This window comes from Accipiter gentilis, chromosome 31 (genome assembly GCF_929443795.1).
Source record: "Accipiter gentilis chromosome 31, bAccGen1.1, whole genome shotgun sequence".
Classification (NCBI taxonomy): Eukaryota; Metazoa; Chordata; class Aves; order Accipitriformes; family Accipitridae; genus Astur; species Astur gentilis.
The window spans coordinates 8449393-8472098 of record NC_064910.1 but is presented as its reverse complement, the minus strand read 5'-3'; the positions used below and the strand labels follow the sequence as shown (position 1 = coordinate 8472098).

Here is a 22706-nt window from a genome sequence, read left to right as displayed (position 1 = left end):
TAGGTTGTGATTCTTCCTGAAATTTTTTTTGAATGTTTTGATGAAAGCACATGTGAATATCTAGCCATCTGACCCTCTGAAGAAGAAAGATGCTTTTGGTTGCTACTCCCTTTGCCTTTAGGTTAACATCCATCCCTCCTACCTCTGTCGTTTGTACTTGGGACTGGGAGTTGAGGAAAGGAAAAAGAAGTTGTCCTGGTGTGTTACAAAAACTGAGATGGGGAAGAAGGGAGGAGGGGAAGAGAGATGGCTAAACCCCTGTGGGATTGTTTGGGAATGGAATTCTTTGTGCCCAGACTTGCAGCTGTAGAAAATCCTTGATGTCAGGTGGTCAGTAAATTAATATATAGCACCTGTCTTTATAAGTTGCATTCATCTTTGCATGAGGTTGGAGTTGAATTTGAATTGTTTATGCATCTTTTCAATTGTCTAATGCTTAAAATAACTTACTGGATTTCATACATTTAGATACATTCAGACTTTTAATATTATATGTCAGTTATTTTCCTTATAAAATTTTTGTTAGATTAGAACTTCTGATCATGCTTTTTGTATTAGCCATTTCAGTTGTGTCCCACAATTACATGGTTGTAAATTTAATCTTAATGTGTCTATTTCTAAGTGATTTTTCACTTTTTTCTACCACCACCATTGTATATAAACAGTACTGATCCTGTGTTGCTTATTAGAGATAAAGTTAAGAAAATGAATATAAACCCTAAGCTTCTGTATGATCACACACCACCAAAGAGGAAAGCTTCACTCTGTTAAGTAGTAATGAGCAGGAAGGTCTTAGCTCAGAAAGGATACAATGATGCATCTGGACTTTCAAAGTGGAGTTTCTAAAGTGATAAGAGGTTTTGGCATCATGCTGAAATATACTACTTTATTTCTGGGCTTGTTTGTTTTTAGTTTCGACGAAGGGGATGTGGTTGGGGGAATTAATCCTATGAGAATTATGACCAGTCTGTCAGTTATTAATTTCATAAAGGCTAAATAGTACTCCAGCAAAGTACATTCCAGCATGACTGTAAGTAGGTTTCATAGGCAGCGTCTATGTTAGCAAATATTACAGTATTGGAGCTCTGGAAAACAAAATGGCTGTTAGCAAGGATGCAACATCTTCATGGGGCATGTCTGAGTAGATTTACGGTGGACTGATCCAGTCCCTGTACTGGATCCAGTCCCTGTACTGAATGCCTGAAAGAGCTGGAAGTGCTTCTGGAGTGCATCTTCCTTCCATTTGTAGTTCAACCTAATAAGAAAGCAGCTCTTGTGCTCCAGTCCTGCTGTATGATCCAGCTGCTACACAGCATGTGGGGACCATTGAGCTTGGTTTCAAAAGCACATTCCTGATCCAAATAATGTGGTGTACCTATGTTAATATTTTTGTACCTATAGTAATTTCTAGTAGTCTATGTACTGGGAGCTTGACTTAGCAAACAGTTGCTCCTAAGTGTTGATAGACCTTTGATTACATTTTTTCAACTATATTTAAATGCATTTTCTTGAGATGGGTGCTTGTGTTGATTTGTCTATCAATTTCAAATGGTAAAATACTTAGTTCCTAATCACTTACATGGGTTCCATTTTTTGGTGTTACTTTCCTGTTTCATAACTTTCTCCTGATTACAAATTCCTTCGGAAAAATTCACATTTTTCCTCCTGTTACAGAGTCTTTGCATCATTTGTACTTTGGCATGGTGGTATACTGAATATTTAAACATATTCTGTATTGCAAAATATATTATGTTATATTTTGCAATACAGGTAGTTTTCTTGACCTCTTCATTGTCTCAGATCAATAAATCAGATTCATGCATGTAGACTTCTTTTTTGACAAGCTTTATAAAAAACCCCCACAACATTACGTGTAAACCATAACTTGACTGTCAAAAGCTTAGCGCATCAAATAAAACTTGCCCATTTCCATTTGCCCTCCTTTAAAAATGTAAAGCTGTAGGGGAAGTTCCATTATCTATCTAGATCTACATACACACACCAATATTTGTCTTTAGATAAATAGCTAGAGCTAGTCACAAACATTTGCAGAAGCAGCAGCTTCTGGACTAAAACTGGCTGGCATAATGTCCTGTGCAGGATTCCCATCTTTATAGTCTTCTGTTTCAGCTGCCCAATACTTGGGTCCTAGCAGACTGCTACAGAGTCTACACCAGGTTTTTGTTAAACAGCTGTTTTACATTGTAATTTTATGTCATGGTAACATTTTAAATAGATTTTCTAATGACGAACATTAAACTGTTTAGCAGTCCGGAATGTAGACTAAATTTTAAGCAAATCTTAGAACGAGACCTTCTGAGGCAAGTTTGAAGGCACTGCCCTTTGATATGTATCTGGTATTTGCCAAAATAGTGAAGGCAAATTCATGTTTCGGTACAAACTTTCCCTGAGGAACAACTTGCCAAATAAAATATGACAGCTGTCATTGTGCTTCCAGACTCGGTTCTGATGTGAGCTGGTACAAATCCCAGCAGGGGCTAAATCCACTTATTCAGCACAGGTTAATTGAGTCTTTACTTGAGTGAACTATTGCGTCCACCCTGGAAGCTGTATGCAGGCACTGTGCGGCTTATAAATAAGAACACTTAGTCTGAAGGGCACTATCTCAGAAAGATCTTATTGGTAAAGGTGTATGTTACATTGAATGAAAGACATAAGAATATTGTGAATGCTCTCATCCTGTAAGGTACTAATGACATATATGCACATACAGCTTCTCTGTATTGATGCTTTTTTTGATAACGTTTTTTTACTCCCCAGGAGCCTAATCCTGCCTATTTTCCAAGCCGGGACCTCTGGCTTGATATTGAAGGTTCTTGAACCTCTACATTTTGAACTTACACTATGCTACATTTCAGCTAGCCTGTAGGAATTGCAGGAAAAACAAGCAATTGTTCAAGTAGCATTATTTCTTTGTATGTGGATTGCTTCAAGAAAATTGATTAAAGATCCCCTACAGCGTTTAATGCATTGTTTTACCTACTTTGAGGTGCAGTAACACTTTAATGTGTCATGCCAAGTTATTTTACATTCAGCTTAGTCATACCTTCTAGGATAGTACACTCCCAAAGAATAGAATATGTCAAGGGAAGAAAGTATACTTGGGTGTGAGATTTCAGGTTTTGGGGGTCTGGGTTTTTTACATCTTTGCTGGACAAATACTGTTAGTGATTTTTCTCATCTGCTGTAGTCTTACTGCAACTTGTTGTGTTTTTTTTTTTAACAGACAAGCATGCTACTAATTATTCTTCATTTGTTCAGATGATAAAGCTTGTACCAATTTCTGAAGTTCATGTTTAAATCTAGTCTTACATGGTTAAATTGTGAAACTGGATTCTAAAGTATTTAAAAGGAATGCCAGGAACAGAGCAGGGAAGAATTATAGGTAGCCAGGTGCCCACCATCTACAGAGAGGCAATGGAGGTAGGGCTCAGGAGCATAAATGCAACAGTGCCGATCAGGGTTCTTCAGGTTTGATGCTATTGCTCACGTTTGGTGTGAAGTGGCTGCAAATAGTTGGTGTATCGTAACAGATGACAAACCTCAGAGACTTAATCATGTGGGTTAGCCTCTAAAATTAACTAGCCCATCTCAGAGTACTGCTGCTGAGAATCTGAAGCATCCTTATCTCCCTAGGGAAAGGGAAAACACTTCAGCGCAAGACTAAGCCACAGAAGAAGCGGGAAGAAAAGGATAAAAGAGGGAAAGGAAAGCAACAGGAGGATGAACTGAAGGATTCCTTGGCAGATGATGACAGTTCTTCAACCACAACCGAAACCTCCAACCCAGATACAGAACCACTTCTCAAAGAGGTACAGCACTGCTCATAAAATGAGATTACTGTGTAGCTGGTGGGTCACCTGTTAGAGTAGGAATACAGTCTTTTCGCCCCACCCTACCTGCAGCTTTCATATACACTGTAATACCTAACAAAGGAAGAATGTTAATTAAAAAACAACTTTCCCAATCCGTACCTTCACTTCTTCTCTACAAAATTTGGTCCTCTGTGTAAACATGCTTGAATCATGTAGTCTCAGGACTGAAAGTACCTGAGTGACTGTGGGTTGAATACGCCACCGGTTGTCAGCAGCCTTGTGGTAATTATCTCTCTGCACGCCCCTCGCCTATTCTATTTGCAGAATAAAATGCCAAAGTATGGACTCTAATTTTACTTGATAATTAAGGTGTATGCTACACTCATGCATTTCATCAGTTACAAAGGGTCCGTTCACTGGTGGTAACTTGTCAGCAGGTAGTTAACTTAATTACCTTTGACAATACCTCTACCTTTTACTCATTTGGCTTACATGCTTCTAGGTAATAAACTAAAGCTCTAGCAACTTGTGTAGTGGTCAGGTTGTCATAAATATTTTATCCTAAAGCATGTGCTAGGGAACCAAACAAAGCAAAGGTAATCACAAAGAGAAGAAAACCAAGCCTAAATTTTGACATGTCTCAAATTTGAACTTTGGAAAATATAGAGATTCTAGCTGGGGGAAAAAAAGAAAAGAATTCCATTTAATACATTTTAAAAGTTACGATTTAGTAAGTTTTCATTTGAAAATCACCGTTGATTTTTCAGGATGACTATTTGACAGTATACTTGTATTCAGAAAGTCTTAGAAGTGTGGTTAAAGAAAAAAAAACCAAGAATGGTAAAATTGCTCGTATTCTTTGCTTTGTTGAAGAGTCTGTTTTAGACAGCTGGGACTCTGTGCAACAGCTGCAGTATAGGTCCCAGTACAGACCTAGCATCCTTTTAAGTAGATTTGGAGGCTGTGGCCTGAGAAGCTGTGTATTTACAAATATCAGATCTGCTTGAAGCACATTAATTTGCTAGATATTTTGATTTCTACTTCTCTAATAGCAAAAATAGATACCATGTTTTATAGATATACTCATTAAGAGGTAAAAAGATACCTTCTATGCTGCAAAAATGCTCATGTTTTCAAACAGCATTCTTTCCTCAGCTCTGTTTGTACTACGTATGTTGTGATGCAAGAAGAATTTCACTTTTCATTAATATTAACTTGTTATTATAATGTCTTTTATAGGAACCTGAAAAACAAAAGGGAAAAGTTATGCCAGAAAAACCTGAGAATGAAATAGTCCAAGTAAAACAGAAAACTAAAAAACTGCTAACAAGTATCAAGAAAGAAATCCCTGTAGATGTGAAAACCAGGTAAGCATAACAAAGGCTTTTTAGTAGGGAAGGCATTGTGCTTGAAGGGAAGATGGATTGATAAAAATCTGTGTTTTCAACTGTTGTGGCTGCCAGTCTGTCTAATGCCAACAGCAGATACCTTTAAGCAGCTTCCTCTTCCTTCCTGATATCAGGGAATATCTGAAGCTTGTAAATAATAAATTATTTAATGGGAGTACAGTGTGTAAGTGAGAACTAAATCTGGAGAAGAAAACCAGGTTAAGCAATGTTAAGCTTTCTGTAACAGGTATCACATACACAAAGTAGGGTTAATATTTCTACAGGAGCTTCTAGTGGCAGCACAGTAAGCCAGCGCTAACATGAGTGAGTGCCTTTAGTTGCCCTTGGTGAAATTACAGCCATGCAATTTCCTTTTTTGTATCATAGAGTAAGATCAGAGTCTTGGATATGTTATTAAAGGAGGCTGCTGCTGGTGCCAGTCCCTTTTCCTTACTGGCAGGTGGTTGATTGCAGATGATAGAAAACAGAAAAATGAAGAACTTTAGTCTTACTGTATCTAGTTCATTCTGAAATCAGATCGGTATCCAAGTGCCACAAAAGTAAACCCAAACTGAGGCTTGTGTTTTCCCTGTTGCTGTAATTAATACTAGACTAACTGGGATTAGTAGTTAGTATAAATTTATTTTCTTCAAAATATTCCTGAAAACATTGCCTGGCAAAGTCTCCTTCTCATCCTATTTATTCTTACCATTATCTACTTTCCATTATCATATAAATCACAAGTTCATTACATGTGACAATATTCAAAGGCCACAATGAGAGCTGGTTTGGAATTCTTCTGCAAGAAATGGGTAAAATAGTTCTTCCATAGAAAGTGAGAGACATAATCAAATAGTTGGAGAAAAAGAACAATATATAGCCAAATGGATTTGGTGGTGGGTTTGAATAGTTTTATGTCATCAACTAAAAGTTGATCCTGTACATTCAGGGCAATGGCATTATCAGGAGCATGTGATCTAACAAGAGTGTGTGAGGGCAGAGTCGAAACATGGCAGTTGCCATCTCTTGTTGCCTCTGTATAATCAAGCAGGTTTTGTAATCCTGGCACTCCAGGGTGAAAGCTTCTCCTGGAAGGTGAATGATCCCTAATAAATGTGTGGAGCACTGTGGGTAGAAAATGAGCCAGGGCTAGGAAGGATGGAGTTGCATATAGGAGAAACAGAAAGCTCTGCTTATGAATAGCTTTGAAGATGAGTGCAAGTTTGACATAGAATGCCACACGAGACCAGGATTTTGTAAGACCGTATGGTGCATATACATACATTTTAAAAAAAAACACAAAATAAAATCTCCTTCAGCACTTCAGAGAGCTTAAAAATAAATGGATCTCTGTTTTCATTTAGTTCCTTGGATTTGTCTTATGCTCCCCCACTGGAAAACAAGCAGCGCAAAACCTTTCCATCCAAGATATCTACACAACACCTTTTGGCAAATGGGTCTAAATCAAGAAACCTCCCCAAAACAAGAGGTACTGTTAGGCTATTTTTTATAAATACCTCGGGAGTTTTATTCAGTTGTTTGTAACCCCTCTTGAATGCTTAATTCTAAGTCTGGTGTGCGAAGAAAGCTGTTCAGTTTACTACCCATGGACTTGCTTTTCTTCTTTTGTCTTAATAGGTCCAAACAGTAAGTTAATGGAGAGCAGGCCATCAGTATTAGCAAAATTTCTCCCCAGTGGTTCTGGTCAGGAGCTAGGAAACACCAGCAGCTCAGAAGGGGAAAAGGATTCTCCACCACCAGAGTGGGACTCTGTGCCTCTTCACAAAGCTGGGAGCTGTAAGTAATTCCTAGAGGATGACAGAATTAGTCTTCTGCAACTAATATCCATAGGTAGGCTTGGTCTGTTTATAGATCTTCCTATCTTTTCTCACTGCATGGTTGTGCTCCCATTTTTTGCTGTAGGCCTTATTGATAGCATCAGGTACAATTTGGGAGGTTTGAAAACCGCTTGGGCAGAACACGGACCATTCTGCAGTTCTTCAGGGATGAACAGGATTCAGAAGCTGCTGGGGAAATTGAGAAAATGAGAATTACTGCTTGAAAACGAAATGTATTTTGAGAAGCCTTTGTTGTAATGTAAATACTATAGGAAGATGGTCTGTGTTTCTCTCCATAGCTACGGACAACCTTTATAAACTCTCTCTGCAAACCCTGAATGCAGATGCTTTCCTGAAACAGCGACAGCCCTCACCGACACCTGCGTCTCCATCTCCTCCTCCCGCACCATTTGCTTTTGGGCCACGAGGAGGCACTTACAGCAGCATTGTGAACAGCAGCTGCAGCAAGTGAGTCCAAATCTGCACCTCCTACTGATTTCCTAAGCACAGAAAGTTGTGGAACCCATGTGCTTCATATGGTGCATCTCCTTTTTCTCAGACCCATTTCCTCTTCCCATGGAAACTCCTTTTTTGCAGATACTACTGTGCATATCTTACCATTCTATTTAATACTTTCCTGGGGTTCCTTAGGACTTGGTAGATTGGAAAAATGTGCAATTACATGAACTGTTGAGCTGTTGTTAACATTTTCATGAATGCTAGCTTAAATTGCTGCTTTTTATCAAACTGTTTAAGTCCAAAACCTTACTCTTTTTTTTTTTTTTTTTTCCTCCCCCCCCCACCTTTTTTTTTCCCCCTTAAGTGAAACGAAAAGCAAGCAGCCTAATGGTACCAAACATAAGCTGGCAAAGGCAGCTTCTCTTCCAGGCAGGAATGGTAACCCCACATTTGCTGCTGTAGCTGCAGGTTATGACAAGAGCCCAGGTACTAGAACCAGTTTGGAGTTCTAAATATTTCTGCATATTTCGTGAATATTCTGTTATTTTGTTTTCTTATTTCACTTGTTTTATATACATATATTCTTGCAGGTGGCAGTGGTTTACCAAAGGTTTCTCCAAGCAAGATGGACGTTTCCAGTAATGTCAGCATTTCCCACACAGTTGTTGACAGCGATGGCTCTGACAGGTAATTTTTATATTCTTTAGGCAAATACCTAGGCCCCTAGAAAAGAAGATTTTAAGCTGTTGATCTGTTAATCTGTTAATGGCATTTTGAAGGTAGTGACAGAATACATTCTGGTTCCCCGCTTCCCCCCTCCTTTTTTTTTTCTGCATGTGATGGGGACACCCTCCCCTCCTCGCTCCAAGTAACTCAACAGTTTTGTGTTCCCCGGCATCCAAACAATGAGAAATCAGCTTGGCTCTTTACGTATTGAGGAATGTGTACCAAGGTCACTTGAAATAGTTTACAGGCAGAATATGCACTATCTTTCACTCCCAGTTTTAACACTGAGACCAGAACTATCACTGGGCTTTGTGTTATGAGTAAGAGCAGAATATAGCTGTGCTCGGTCATGTTCCCCAGTGCATGCTCTCTTTTCTGACATGTTGTGGCAGTGCATGTCTGTCTTGGTTGTAAAAAGCAGTGAGCTTTTGGTAACCTTTCTGGAATAGGAAAAAGACTTGAATTCAAGTTTCAATACACAGAGGAATTGCTTTTCTGAGCAAAGTTTGTGGGTGGAGTTTTGGTTTGGTTTTGTAAATGTTTATCACTGGTTCCAGTTAACTCATCTGTATTTTCAAGAAGCTTGCCCACAAGCTAGAGTGTGAGTGTTTGTATCCCTTCTGAGTGGTTCTAAATTTTATTTTCTTGTCGAAAAAAATTCACCATGGCTTGGACCCTGTAAGTTTTCTGAGAAACTGATACTACGGTTACTCTCAGGTTTGTGTTGGAGGTCAGTCTACAGATTAAAGTGCATTATGTCTATAGCAGTGTGTTGCTCCAAGGTGGGTATATACACAGGAAAATGGTATTTCACTGAAATCTTTTGTTAGAACAAAAATAAGCTGATTTCCTAACTCTTGATCCCCATTAAACCTATATATAGAGAGAGTTAAATATATATATACACATATACATTTGTATATAGGTCAGTAAGTTAATATTGTCAGTAGTACTGTGTTAACGAGTTGCCTATTGCTTTCCCATTACTCTAATATTTAGTTCAGGTTTGTGGAGTCCTATCAGCAATCCCAGCAGTCCTGACTTCACGCCTCTCAACTCATTCTCTGCATTTGGACATTCTTTTAACTTAACGGGAGGTGAGTCTTTTGTTTTCAAGTATTTTTCTGTATTCAAGTACAGGTTAAAGAAATGGTGTGTCTCCATTCCACCAGTCTAAGTACAGACAGCATTCCCATCCCTGCACCCAAAAAGAATGACTACATAGGAAAGCATGATAAAAATTTGGTGGTGTATTCTGTGTTTCAGCCCAGAGACAGTTAGTGGAAACTCTTAGAGTGTTGTTTGGGCTGGAAATAAGTTTCTCAGTTTCAGTAAAATTTCTTGAGATTTGTTTCTTCCTTAGTCTTCCTCTTCTCCATCCCTCCCCCTGAACTTTACTGTAGGTCTCAAAAGTGTGCCACTAGGCCTGTGGTTTCCTGAGCACTCCCGCCTGCATAAAACCATTGCTCTATAAATGAGGCAGTGGCCCATCCATTGTGTTGCTTTCTTCTTGTGTTCTCCTTTAGTCTTTGTATAGCTGCATGATGTACCAATGCATACTAAACTGAGCAATTAATTCCTGTATTTAAATATTTAGGCAAACTTTGACTATTGAGATGGGCCTTGATGCAAGCAGGCTATATTGTAGGGCATGGATGCTCTGTGTACTTACGCAGATTTGCATACCATGTTTGGGGATGCATAATAGTTTTTAAGGTGTCTGCAAAAGATGATAAACAAAGCAAGTTTTTTGTGTGGCATTTGCAAAATGGATTGTATGTCTACTGAAAAAATTGTATGTCTACTGAAAAATGCTGGGGGTCTGCAATCAAGAGCAGCTGCTGCTGTGGGGTTCTGTCATCTTCATCAGCAATACTAGGCACCAGTGACTGATGCCTGGGATCAGTTTTGTGTATGGGGACCAAGTGAACCATGAGCACTGGTGCCACCCTCCCCTTCTCATAGCACAGATGGGGTCTGGGCTGGGGCATAGCCAGTGCTGCCTCCCATACCATGAGTTAGAAGGGAGCGCTGCAAGGCAAGCAAGTGCTGTGATTATGAAAGGCTCCTTCAGCCTGGTCGTTTATTCTACCTGCAGATAACTTGTTATGAGGAACTGTCAGGGCTCTCTGTCCAGGCTGTGCTTCTGCCTGGTTCCCCAACTGCTTTTGGGTAAATAATACCAGCAACCACAAATCCCATAGGCTGATACTGAATTATACACAGTAAGCATGTAACTCCTTTTTTCCCCACTGTAACCATAATTCTAACTTTGTAGCTGCTGTCTGATGTAGGGCACATGAGATGAGGTCTGTATTACTGTGTGATCTTTTCTAATCTCAATTCTGCAGCAGGACCTGCTAGAAAAATATGGGAAATAACTGTGCAGAGTATTAGTTTGCTGTGGTTCTTGGAAAAAAGAGAAAGAGTAATGTACTCAGTTTTATTTCATTTTATTTTTAGAGGTGTTTAGCAAACTTGGTTTAGCTCGATCTGCTTATGGGCAGGATGTTCAGAGAAACTGGAGTGAATTCAATAATGTTCCATCATCCATCTGGGATCCTTCAGCTACAGATTCTGTACCCTCCTGGCCAACAAGTTCGAGTTCCCCAACCCATACAACTGCAGTAAGTATTAAGTCCAAATACAGCATTTTATTATTGTTACCAACCTGTTCTGTATCTGTTATCTAATTTCATTTAGAGGATTTTTAAATTTGAATGAAAAAAATCAACTGAAGAATAAAGGAAAAGGGAAGCTATACATATTTATCATTCTGTGTAGTTAAGTTGACATGGCTGTTGGACAAAGAGTGATTAGTCCACTCACTTGCGGATGATGAATCCATGTAAATTGCTTCACATAAAAATATTTCTCACGAGAGCATCTTGCAGCACTTAACAAATGTGTGTTCCATTTCCATGTACGTCAGGATTGTAGAAAGAGCTGTTCTGCTCCTGTGCCATGGCTGGACACTGCCTCTGTCACTTCCAGTTTGATGGACAGTTGTAAAATAGCCAATGTGGTAATGTTCAGACTTTGATTCTGCTTCTTGAATCCAGTGTTGCACCTACTTGTAAATTAACAAAAGGTCAAAAAAACCTTATCTAAAAGACCTCAAATGTATTATTTTCAGCTTAGAAAAAACACTAAAGGACTGAGCATAAGGTGAAGCCTTTAAACTGACTACTAATTTTGATGGAGATCTTGAGTATAGCCAAAGAAGAAGAAAAAAACAAACTTTTACACAGATTGCAGCACTGCTCTCATCCTTGTGCCTCTCTATCTGTCAGAATAAAACTTATACTGCAACAGCTGTCTTCAGTGCCAGCTGAAATCATTCTTCATCTTGTCTTCTGAAAATGTTTTTGTAGTGAGTAAGAGGCAGTGTTTACTTCACCTGGTAGCAGTTCAGATGAAGTAGGGGAAGGCAGGGGACAGGAGAAGCCAAAGAAGGTCACACAGCTTCTCATAGACACACATTCACTGATCCCACCCTTGTCATGCAGTTACAACTATAGCTGTAACCTCACTAAAACTATGTAAGGAGAGATTTTTGCTCTTTGGTCACATGGAGAGCAGATTTCTCAGCATTCGATAGAAGGAGGGATTGGGGACAACCAGAACAATCTCTCTAGCTCCTAACTGCTAACCTATTTCCTGGCTGCTTCTGAAAAATATTTGGAGGTGTGCTTCAGGAAGCATCAAGATGGAAGCCAGAGAAATTGTATAGAAGAATTGTCAATCTCTCCGTTTAAATATTTTGGGGAAGAAAAAAAAAAGCATTTTAGGAGCTTATTCAAGGAGATCACTTAAAAAACAAGAAGCAGCAGACAGACTGAAATGTTCAAAGCCTTTTTAATGATAGTGATTTTTTTCAAGTGCTTATGGTGAGCCATAACAGGAAAACTTAGCTATTCCTGCCACTGAACCTCCTTGCTTCAAGTGCTAGATAAGAGAGCAGGTACCAGGCCAGGGCCCTCTCCTTTCCTCCTTCCTGGCACAAGACCCAAAGCTGTTCTTGCAAACAGCACTTGTATAGTGGCTTCTGTGTTACCCTCTTTTCTAGGAAGGTTTCTGGGGAGTTTTGATCATCCTCCTTTCTTATTCCTCTTGCTTTCCCATTTTATGTATAACTCTGCTTCTGTACTAAATAGCATTTGACTTCTGGGTCCCATCTCACCTCAGGCCTTGCTGCATTGCTGATACTTCTTTGCAAGTTTCTTTCTAACCACAGTCCCTTATTCCTCTTTCCTCCATTTCCCTGCATGTAGTTCTGTCTGCCAGCCACTTTGTACCTCCCTCCACCAGCCTTAAAAGGGAGTAGCAGCCTAATCTAAGGTATTCTTCTCTACCACTGCTTTCCTGGTTGCTTCTACTTTATCAGCAAGTGTCTTTCTATCACGTTCAAATGCTTCTGGGACACATAGGAATAGTTTATGGCTTTTGCCCACAGGAGGAAATAGGGTGGACTTTTAGTGTGTTAGGGTTGGTGTCTGAGCAGTAGAATGAGTTTCCTGCTGTAGGCTTAGTAGTTTAATGATTGTATAGCTTAAATATAACCATTTAGTTATATAACAGTAATAAACTGTGATCCTAGTTGGCTCAAGTTCTCAGTGGCATTGAAGAGTCCTAATGATGTTGACCCATTTAACCCCTGAGTATGCTCAAAATTCCTCTCCAACCCTTGATATCAAATTATTTGAGGACCCTTTGGTAATGTGTTGGTGTCCAACCAATGTCAGGTATGATTAGACTGAACATATATCTTCTTCATTCCAGGGGACAAAATAAAAACCTGAAATGAAAGCATTTTCAGAGTTTACCTTGTTTACTTTTCTAAAGGGATTTTTATTTTAATCTTCAGATGCACAGTGCACTGATACTGGTTAACCTTTAGTGCGCATTCTCTGAGGGCTGAGATCTTGGGAAGGGATGCCCTATCTCCACCCAGTAAATCCAAACATAAGAATGTTTGTACCTTTACAGCACACACTCAAGTCCACTGCCTTTTGGATGTGTCAAGTTTACTGTATATTTGCAAATTGAATTTACAGCATATGTACATTAAATCTATTGGCACTGAGGTATGTAGTGCATTAAGCCTACAAGTAGCAGGTTCTGTGCTAATATTAGCATGAAAGTTATGCTAACCTTTCTCATCTCCATCTTTGGCTGCTTCTGGGTATCACTTCCCACCACACCATGGGTTAGATTCCTCTACTTGTTGCTTGCTACTGTTTGGGCTTCAATAAAACAGGTGACAAAACCTGGGCCTTGTTCATTTCTGCATGTGTTCTCTAGGCTTGCTGTACCTATCCTATGCATCTCAAATGCATATGTGACATGGCTTGCAGCACACCTGCATCTGCACCATGACCATTTGTCAGACTTCCAGATGTCTTGAGCCAGGACAGACTTACTGGAACTCCATGACAAATGGCCAGTTCTCTGATACCCTCTCCCTTCATCTGGAGAAATTTTGGATGGGGGAGAAAGTATATACTGGGAATATGGGGAGGTACAGTGGGGCTGAACACAGGTAGGTTCATCCAAAACGTACAATTTATAACAGATATGTCTGAATACAAGGAGATAAGTTTGCAAACAGCCAAAAAAGGATTAAGGAATAGACTTTGCTGCTACCTTCCATTACAACTTGAAATTTGGTTTTTTTGAGAGTTGAACCATGTTTATCTACATCATTCTAAGTAGTTTAATTAAACTTGAGCTCTTTGGCCCTTGTGTGTTAAAGCTTGAATGCTAGTAGTGCTTAAATTAGTAATGGTATGGGGATGTATAAGCTCAAATGAAAACAGTTTAAAAGCCTGTAATGTAATTGCACTCTGCAGCCCATTCAGTTACCAGATGTGTTTGATGACCATTAGTAGTGTGGTTCCTCTGGGGCAAGCTCTATTAAAGGGAGTTCTAAACTCCCTGTTGCAGTGAAGACGGAAGGGGTTCCAGTGAAGTTGGAAGCAGGCTTGCTGCTTCTTAGATACTTTTCTTTCAGGGCGGCTGTAAACAAGGTGAAAATAGAGGTTACCAAACTGCTACTTACCTGGCTCTGTCTTTACTGCAGTCAATCCTTGGCAACCCAAGTGGCCTGTGGTCCACCACTCCGTTCAGCAGTTCCATTTGGTCAAGTAATCTCAACAGTGCCCTTCCCTTCACCACTCCAACAAATGCGTTGTCAGGCATTGATCTCATGGGTAGTGAGAACTCCTCCACTGCTCCTCCTCCACCCACTGCTGCCAATGTTGCCAATCCTGCTGAAGACATGGGACAGACCTACAATCCTTGGAGAATTTGGAGCCCAACAATTGGAAGAAGAAGTTCAGATCCTTGGTCTAATTCACACTATCCTCACGAAAACTGATGTTAAGCAAAAGGAAAGAACTCTTGTCCAGGTCATGATACAATTCTGAATGCAAATTTTTGAAACATCATTTTCAGGCTGTTGCTGGTCATTGCTTCCCTCCCCCCTGCCCCACCCCCCGAAAGTCATGCTTTCATCACTTGCTCCTTTTTGAAGTCTGTCCTGCAATATGGTAGTGTGAGATTGCAGATAAGCTTGAAAAAGTCTGGGTGTGGTCACAAATCCCAACTACAGCTGAAGCCTGTAAATCTGAACAATTTCACTGGTTTCATATTTTACTATCTGCCATCATTATTTAGGAAACAATTTGAACTATAAAACAGTCCTGGCATGCAATACTTTTATGAAAAGTACCAGTTTGGGTTTTTAAACTTTTCCAGTATTATCCTCCAAGTTCTAATTTAAAATCAAAAGGCACTTTGTGCTAAAATGCAGAGTATTTTTTTAAAAACAAGGCGGTCTTTGTTAACACAGGTTCTAAGAATGTAAAAAAAAAAACAAAAACAAACAAAAAAACCACAACCAAACCAACACAAAACCTTAAGAGCAAAATGGCTGAATGTAAGAGCATTCTGTTGAGACTGTAATACACTTTCTGTGCTGTTTGTACATTTGTAAACCTGAATGCATTTTTAAGTTGAACTGAAATGCACACAGCCAAGACTTGTGGAAAATACAAGATACCTTGTGCGTTTCTTACGGATACAACTTTGGGTTGTACTTTAAAATAAATACTGCTTTTTTTCAAGATCTGTCTGCTGTAATTCTGTTCTCCTGGTATTTTCTAAACTTGTGCATGCATGAATCCACTTGGCAGTGGTAGCCTTTGGTTGAAAATCTACTGTGCATAGAGCCTATGTTAACAGAAACTTCACTGCAGGTGAAACCTGGCTTCTGAGCAGCATGGGTTTGTGTAGCAGTGGAGAAGTAGAAATTGTTTTCAGGGTCACAGTGCTACCCACTTGAAAATTTGCTGGCTAGCAAAATGCTGGAAAAATGTCTACACTGTTTAAGTTTCCAGGCATCAGACATGGTAGCAGCTGCTGCTGTTTATGCTACACCAATACCTTTGTAACACTGTTCTTGTATAGGTCTGAACAAGAACATTACTACTTTTATATATGATTTATCTGTCCCTTTAAGATGCCTGTTTCCCTTTGTTAACAGTAAGGCAAGCCCCAGTGACTACATATATTCATCTGAGCCAAAGCCAGTTAAAAATGAACCCTTCCATTACAAGACAGCATTAACAGACACTAGCAACATAAATTTACTTATGACTCAGTGGCACTGCTTAAAATTTACAGCAGCAGATTTTTATCAGAATTCATCCTTTAAGAGTAAGAACTCTATTTTAGTTAAAACCTTTATGCTACAAGGAATGTTGTATGCAACAAAGTATGAGAGTTAAATAAATAATTGAGACTATGTGACCACTTTTCCAGCTTGCATTATGTAAACAAAATCTCTACAACTGTCAGATTGCTGTCTTCTTGCTGCCACCAGCAGAAGCTTAAAGATACAGATCTCTGAAAAAAGAACCTGCTGGAACTCCTTTGTTCTTAAAATTTGGGTATTTCTAGAACCATGCAAGGTCATGAAATGTTCAACTTGGATTTGTATGCAGTTTCCTTCTGAGTTACTGGGCAAACAATTCTCCTGCTGCATGCAAAATGAAGAATAAGCAGTTAAGCTACTGACATGCCAGGGCCTGCTGCTGGGTAAATGGAACTTGGGAAGATAACTAGCAGTAACTTCAAGGTGAAAGGAGCTCCTTAAGGTACTGTACCACCTCTTTTTCCCAGCAGGTTTTTATATTAGAATTGATTCCATGGAGGATAGGAGCAGAAACAAATTCTGAGACACTAATAGTCCTCAGTGGTTTAAGCAGTTGTGAGGACAGGAAAAATTTTCTGCTTTAAAAACATTTCCCTTTGAACAAGACAAGGCGCCACATGAGTAATTTAGACTTTTTTCCTCAAAAATGTGAGCCATTCCCTTGTGTTGATGCAAATAATCTCTGCCACCTTTAGAATATTCTCAGCTCTTCCTTTTGAAGAGTTTCCTCTTGAGGACCAATTAAATATTACTTAAGTTCTAGGGGTGAAAAAACCTGAATGATCAATATCTTTGACACACAGTTTTCAGTTTCTTAAGCGAGGAAAAAGCATGCCCTTCTTCCAAAATTTATAAGGAAAATGGCCTAGGCCTAAAGACTTCCTACTTCTGAGTGTCCTATCTTCCTTCTCTCTGTCAGCAGCGGTATGTACCATAGCTTGGCCACTGCCCTGCAAGAGAAATACCAAACTGGGGAAAACTCAGTGACATAGGCTGCAGAATGCGAGTAAACAGCAGATTCTCAACACTGGAGCATCATGGTCAAATTGTACTGAAGTTGTCCACTGCACTCTAGCTGACCATGAACTGTTTACCTAACCCAATGAGAGGTAAAATTAAGAGTGCACAAGTGTTTATCTTTATGAGGAAAGAAGCTATCTTTCACAAAACTGTTTCACCCGGAGTGATGTTTTACACTAAATACAGCTTTGACTGGGCCTTGTCTGGTTTTCCCAACCTGTAATTATGAGCAAGTTTTTGAGCTTCGGTGTTTTGACCTTGTGAAACAATGATGACTTCAGCTCACAATGAGTCAGTCTGTTAGAAGAGACACGCCAGGAATGGAAATAATGCAGCTTCTACTGCGTGTGTGCTGTGATGGGAAGAGCATTCAGTCACCTCATTTTAAATAGGCTCTGCTTCAAAACTGAATCTTTTGCCCAGTGCTTGTTTTCATCTAACGCCAGTCAAGGACGGACTTCATGTTCAATCGGTGCTTTAGTCACATCAATACTAAAGCAGTCTTCAGGTTGACTGGATCAGCATGCTTTTCAGCAGTCCTCTGAATACCACTGCTAACCATACTTAACTACTACTAGTTTGCTACTTAGATGCTGTGTGATCCAGCAGCAAGTGGAGAAAGACTTTGTTTTTTGGGGTTTTTTTTTGGTATATCGCAAAGAAGGAATCAAACAACCAGACAGCAAAGCCACAAGAATCTGCAGGAGCCAGAGAAAATACATTGAAGCACTAGCCTAAACTTGGGGGACTAATAAGAATTGAGAGTCTTAAGAAGCAATGAAATCCCTAATATCACTATATTTGCTGGTACATGAGGACTGTCCTGAACAAAACTTTTTTTTTTTTTTTTGAGCAGAACTGTGTAAAGGTGGCTGCTCAGACCCAAAAAACATCAATTGGTTCATTTAACCTTAAACACCAGATTACATTGTACCAAGAGAAATGCAGGAAGTGGGAGGAAGTGTCAAGAAAGATTTTTTATGGCCACTGCCTAAGGAAAACCCCTTGAGGTGTTTTTGTCAAGCTAGGATCACCAAATAGTGGTCCTTCAGGAAGGACCCTGTATCTGAGACCTGACTTCACTCTCTGTCTGCATACCGTGAAGCAAATGTTTGAGTTGGAGTGCTATTAACACTCAATAATACGGGCTCTTCAGGTGGTATGCTCAGTCTCCCCTGAAGTTTTACAAGATAACAAGTAGTCCTCAAGTGGCAGCAGGGAGTGGGATGTTCTAGCACTGTGATAACGAGATTTACATGGGATACATGCCAGAGAGCACCTACAGCAGGTGAAGACTGTCCTGGAGTCTGAGCCAGACTCTCTTGCAAGCTATGAAAAATCACAGTTCAATTACTTGCCCTCAAAAAGACAGGGATCTGGAGATCTTATCCTACAAGAGACAAAAGGTATTGGCTGGGGCGGGTGCAAGTGGGGGAGAGATACCTCTAGGAAGGAAGTACAGGCTGTCCATTCTGTACTTCTGGGGCTAATAAAATATTCCCAAGGAAAAAAAAATTAGCTATTCTGGAAAGTTTCCTGGGCATTTTTTGGTATGGGTCCATGGGCAGAATGAAGTCACTTGTGGTGTTTTGGCTTAGTTACAAGGAACCTTGTGGGAAGAAAGTACCAGGAAAGCAAGCACCTGGAGCAGCCTCTGCCTCACCCGGTATCACTCACCATTCCATTCCGGAGTTACTGTCAGGGAAGACAACACTCACTGGAGAGAGCATGTTAATCTGCTTTATGGCAATGTAGAAGACAACAGAAGCAAGGGAGGATGGCTCACTGCCTCTCAAGAGGGAAATAGACAGAAACTGGAATCAGACAAGAGACTAAAATGCTCCTTGGTATGCTTTTTCACTGGCTGCTGTTGGCTTTCTGGAAGGGGAAAGGACTTTTAGCCCCTTCAGCTTTACATAGCCCATCCTAGTATAGCCTGTCTTTAGCAGTCAAGTTAGTTACCAGCAAAATTCTGCCAACACTGAAGAGTTTGGCAACAAAGAATGAAGAAAGTCCCTAAAAACTACACAACACACTGCATTAAACAGGTATGACTCAGCATATGCCTCACAGGGAATTTCCTGTTGTGATGTATAAACTAGGAGTCTTTTTGGACAACAGTAATTTCAAGGAATTTTCACTTGTCTCGTTCCAAACCAGCAACACAGAAGTTTCTTCCTATGAGCTTCTGGTGCAGGTCTAACTGCCAGACCTTGGTCACATTTCCCTCCCTGTGAAATTCTATTCTGTGGCTGAAGACTTGGCCTCCATTCAAGGGAGCAGTGGGGTGTAAAAATAAAAAGAGCTTAAGAAAACATCAATAATGCCTTCATGCCTCATTTAAACTAAGCAAAGGCCATGGCAGCATGGAATATCTTAATACTTGGAAATACTATGGGTGAAAAAAAAAAAGACACAATGACTAAAACAGTTCAGCTACATTTAGAAAGTTAGTGACAAATTCAGATGTCATGTATGTGTGAGGAAAGGAGGAGGAAAGGTGGGATAAAAGAGGGTTCCTTTCTTTGAAGCAGCTGAACTCAACAGTCTAAAGAAATGCTCCGAAAGGGTAACTCATCACTGTTCAAACAGAAAGCAAACATCCATGCTACAAGTGGCACACCGAATGTCTCACTATTACGCAGAGCTTAATTTCAGATGTGCAAATGTGGAACTTGGGCACTGGTCATGAGTTGAACCCATGGTTCCAGGTACGTGCAATGAGAATGAGGCACACTGTGTGCTAACTTAGTGCCCTCGCATTGATCAACTGCATACAAAAATCCATATGATGCGGTTATTAGAACAATAAAAACTGAATATTGCTGAAGTCAGCAGGTTCAGCACAAGAGAGCTTCAGAAAATGAACAGTATTTAACTGTGCTGGCTTTGTTTTTAAATGGAGCCTCCTTGTGAAAAGTCACTGATTTGGTCTATACAGCAATATTAACTCATGGGAAAAAAATCCCTGTAGGCTTTCAGAAATTCTGATTAAATCAGCAAACTGAAAACACTTTCCCTAACTCAAAACATTTGAGTAATGCAATTTCCTCTCTCTGTACAGTGAATAATAAGAGACCTACTATTTAGATAAACAGCACCCCTCTGTGGCTACAAACAGAATTCGGGTCATCACAGTGGAGCTAGCTGGCCTTAAAATTTCTTCTCTGATTTTTTCCCAAAACCTTTAAAAACAATATCTCAGCTATAATAGTAGCATTTTGCTTTAACAAGTTGTACACTGGGAAAATTAACATTACTTTCCCCACTGCCAGTCTATACAACTATCATTCTCCAACAGGAATTTGCCAAAAATCCTAAACCAAGATTAACTGGAAATTCTTGAAATTCGATGGTGAAAGTCCACCCTGTTAGTCATATCAGGCTTTTGCTTCTCTTCAAGCATAGTATCACAACATGCCAGACAAATCTAATGCAATCAAACTATTTATTTACTACATTCATTTTAAAATATCTTTCATCAAACTATCAACAAATGAACCACTTTTCTTTCTTTCTTTCTTTCTTCTTCTACATGCTTTCAGTATTTTTCTTCTATATCTGCTCATCTAACAAAATTATTTCCCCAGTACTGAATCCTTTTAACCTGTGATGTTGTGTACATGTTCAAGGCACTCAGTTCCTCCAATGTGCACAGAACTTTTTTACAACTCATTTCTATACCCCTACTTGACGAATTTTATGCAGTTATTTTGCATTTTTGTTCAAATCCCCAACACATTGATTGCCACCCTCCCCCTCAGTCTTTCAGTCCAATTTATCATTGAGAAAGACCTCTGCAGAGCTTTTTTCCAGGGCTCTGCATTCCCTCCCCTTTGAGTATTTCAGTTCTTACTGTTCGTTCTGTCCCACTTAACTAGCTGCTGCAGCCCAGCCCTCTTCCACGTTGTATTGGGAGCCTTGTGGAACAGGTTGTATTCGAGGAGCCAGTGATCTTGGGCAAGCAATGCCCTCACTGCTGGGCCCACTACTTCAGGCTTGAGAAGCCAGTACGTTACCACGAGTAACCGCTGTACAACCCCATGTATGCAGCACTGTAAGGGGACATGCTGGAATGCCCTGTGCCTGCAGTGCTGCGCTCTGGTGATCATCGTGAAAGAGAGGACAGGACACTCCTACCTGTCAGCAGGAGATAGATGGTTTGTTCCTTATGCAAGATAAAAGGAACCATGGTGCAGGAGGGGACTGAACCTTCCCAGGGATACAGTTCTGTATTCTTTAAATAACTATCAATCTTGATTTACAATATGAAAATAAGAATAATGATCAGATTACTGTCTATCTGGATCCATAGTCTGACAGTAGACAGGAATGGATCAGTAAAATGCAAAAAACCCACCCCAGCTAAAGTTTGTTGACAAGCCATCAACTTTCTAGTTAACTACCTCCACCATAAAGACAAACTCGTATTATAGCTTAATTCAAGTACTCCATGCACAACCTGCATAAACCTCATAATCCTCATTCTTTGAGGACTCAAATAATGAGAGCCCAAAAAGAAACAAAGAAATGAATACCCAGAGAAGGGGAAATAGAGACAATGTGACACAATGGAAAGCACCATAATGGCACTATATAAATTGATTCAGAGCTAGCACTTCTGACACAGACACTTCTGAAAATGCAAGTTGTAAACAAATTGTACAAATACACTCGGAAATTCCATGCTATATTTTATTCTGTCCTTTCACAGTTATAAGATAAAAGCCACTGTCAAAGACAGGACATGAGGCTGGGCTGGTTTTTCCTATCACAAAGTACAGATTTTTTGAGGTTCCTAATTTAGGTTGGTAAGCGTCAAACATAGCTGGCTGCCCAATCTTACCTGTTAACTGCCTGTTTAATTAAGTAATTCTCAAGACACCTAGAACTACCTCTGCGTCTGCCCAAGCCCAAGCAGGACCCAGAAAATGAGCACTTCTCTGGCACCTGGGGATCCCCAGCAGTGTGAGCATTCCTGGAGCAGACAAAACACCAGCAGAATGGCACCGCTCATGAAATGTAAGCCTAACCGCAAGAACCCTGTACCTGGGGAACATTTGGCCCATGGAATTACAAACAAGAGGCTGCTTCTTGCATTCACCCCAAACCGTGAAAAACAGGTGGCTAACCTAGGTTAAGGACACTCCAGGAAAGAGTTTGCACCTGGAAATGCCCCATGGCACTTGACCTGCCTGCCCTACTTGACAATCCCTCCAGGCAAAATGAGAAATCACTTTCCCATCTTGTCCTGGGTTCAGCTGGGATAGAGTTAATTTTTACAGGAACCTGGGAGGTGGGGGCATAGCCGGGGCAGCTGACCTGAACTAGCCAAGGAGCTATTCCATACCATGTGCCATCCTGCCCAGTATATAAATGGGGAGCGGGCCGGGGGGTGGTCTCTGTTTTTTTCGGTTGCACTGTGCATCACTCTTTTTGTATACTTTTTTTCATTAGTGCCGTTGTTGTTGTTGTAATCTCTTTTGTGTTTGTCCCAGTAAACTGCCTTTATCTCAACCCTCGAGGTTCCAGTTTCTTTTCCTTTTCTCTCCTCCGTCTCCTCCCCATCCCACCGGAGGGGGGCGGAGGAGTGAGCGAGCGGCTGCGTGGTCCTTTGTTACCGGCCGGGCTGAAACCACGACAGTCCTTTTTGGCGCCCAACGTGGGGCAGAAGGGTTGAGATAACGACAGATCTGGCCAGAGCGTGTTGAAACAAATTTGC

At 40.2% G+C, this 22706-nt stretch overlaps 1 protein-coding gene across 4 annotated transcripts in view; it reads left to right on the top strand.

The window, feature by feature from the left end:
• TMEM131 (transmembrane protein 131) overlaps window positions 1-15370 on the top strand; it is a 99800-nt gene extending 84430 nt beyond the window's left edge. For 2 of the 4 annotated variants that reach the window (XM_049834116.1, XM_049834117.1), the window contains 10 exons: window positions 3658-3833; window positions 5076-5203; window positions 6589-6713; window positions 6863-7021; window positions 7362-7530; window positions 7886-8007; window positions 8112-8208; window positions 9247-9344; window positions 10711-10874; window positions 14330-15370. In XM_049834116.1, coding sequence (XP_049690073.1) covers window positions 3658-3833; window positions 5076-5203; window positions 6589-6713; window positions 6863-7021; window positions 7362-7530; window positions 7886-8007; window positions 8112-8208; window positions 9247-9344; window positions 10711-10874; window positions 14330-14626 — 1535 coding nt within the window. In that variant the 3' untranslated portion in view covers window positions 14627-15370. Of the gene's footprint in view, window positions 1-3657; window positions 3834-5075; window positions 5204-6588; window positions 6714-6862; window positions 7076-7147; window positions 7531-7885; window positions 8008-8111; window positions 8209-9246; window positions 9345-10710; window positions 10875-14329 lie in introns of those variants that run through there. The other 2 variants (XM_049834118.1, XM_049834119.1) reach the window with 2 other exon arrangements.
• Window positions 15371-22706: the final 7336 nt, after the last annotated feature.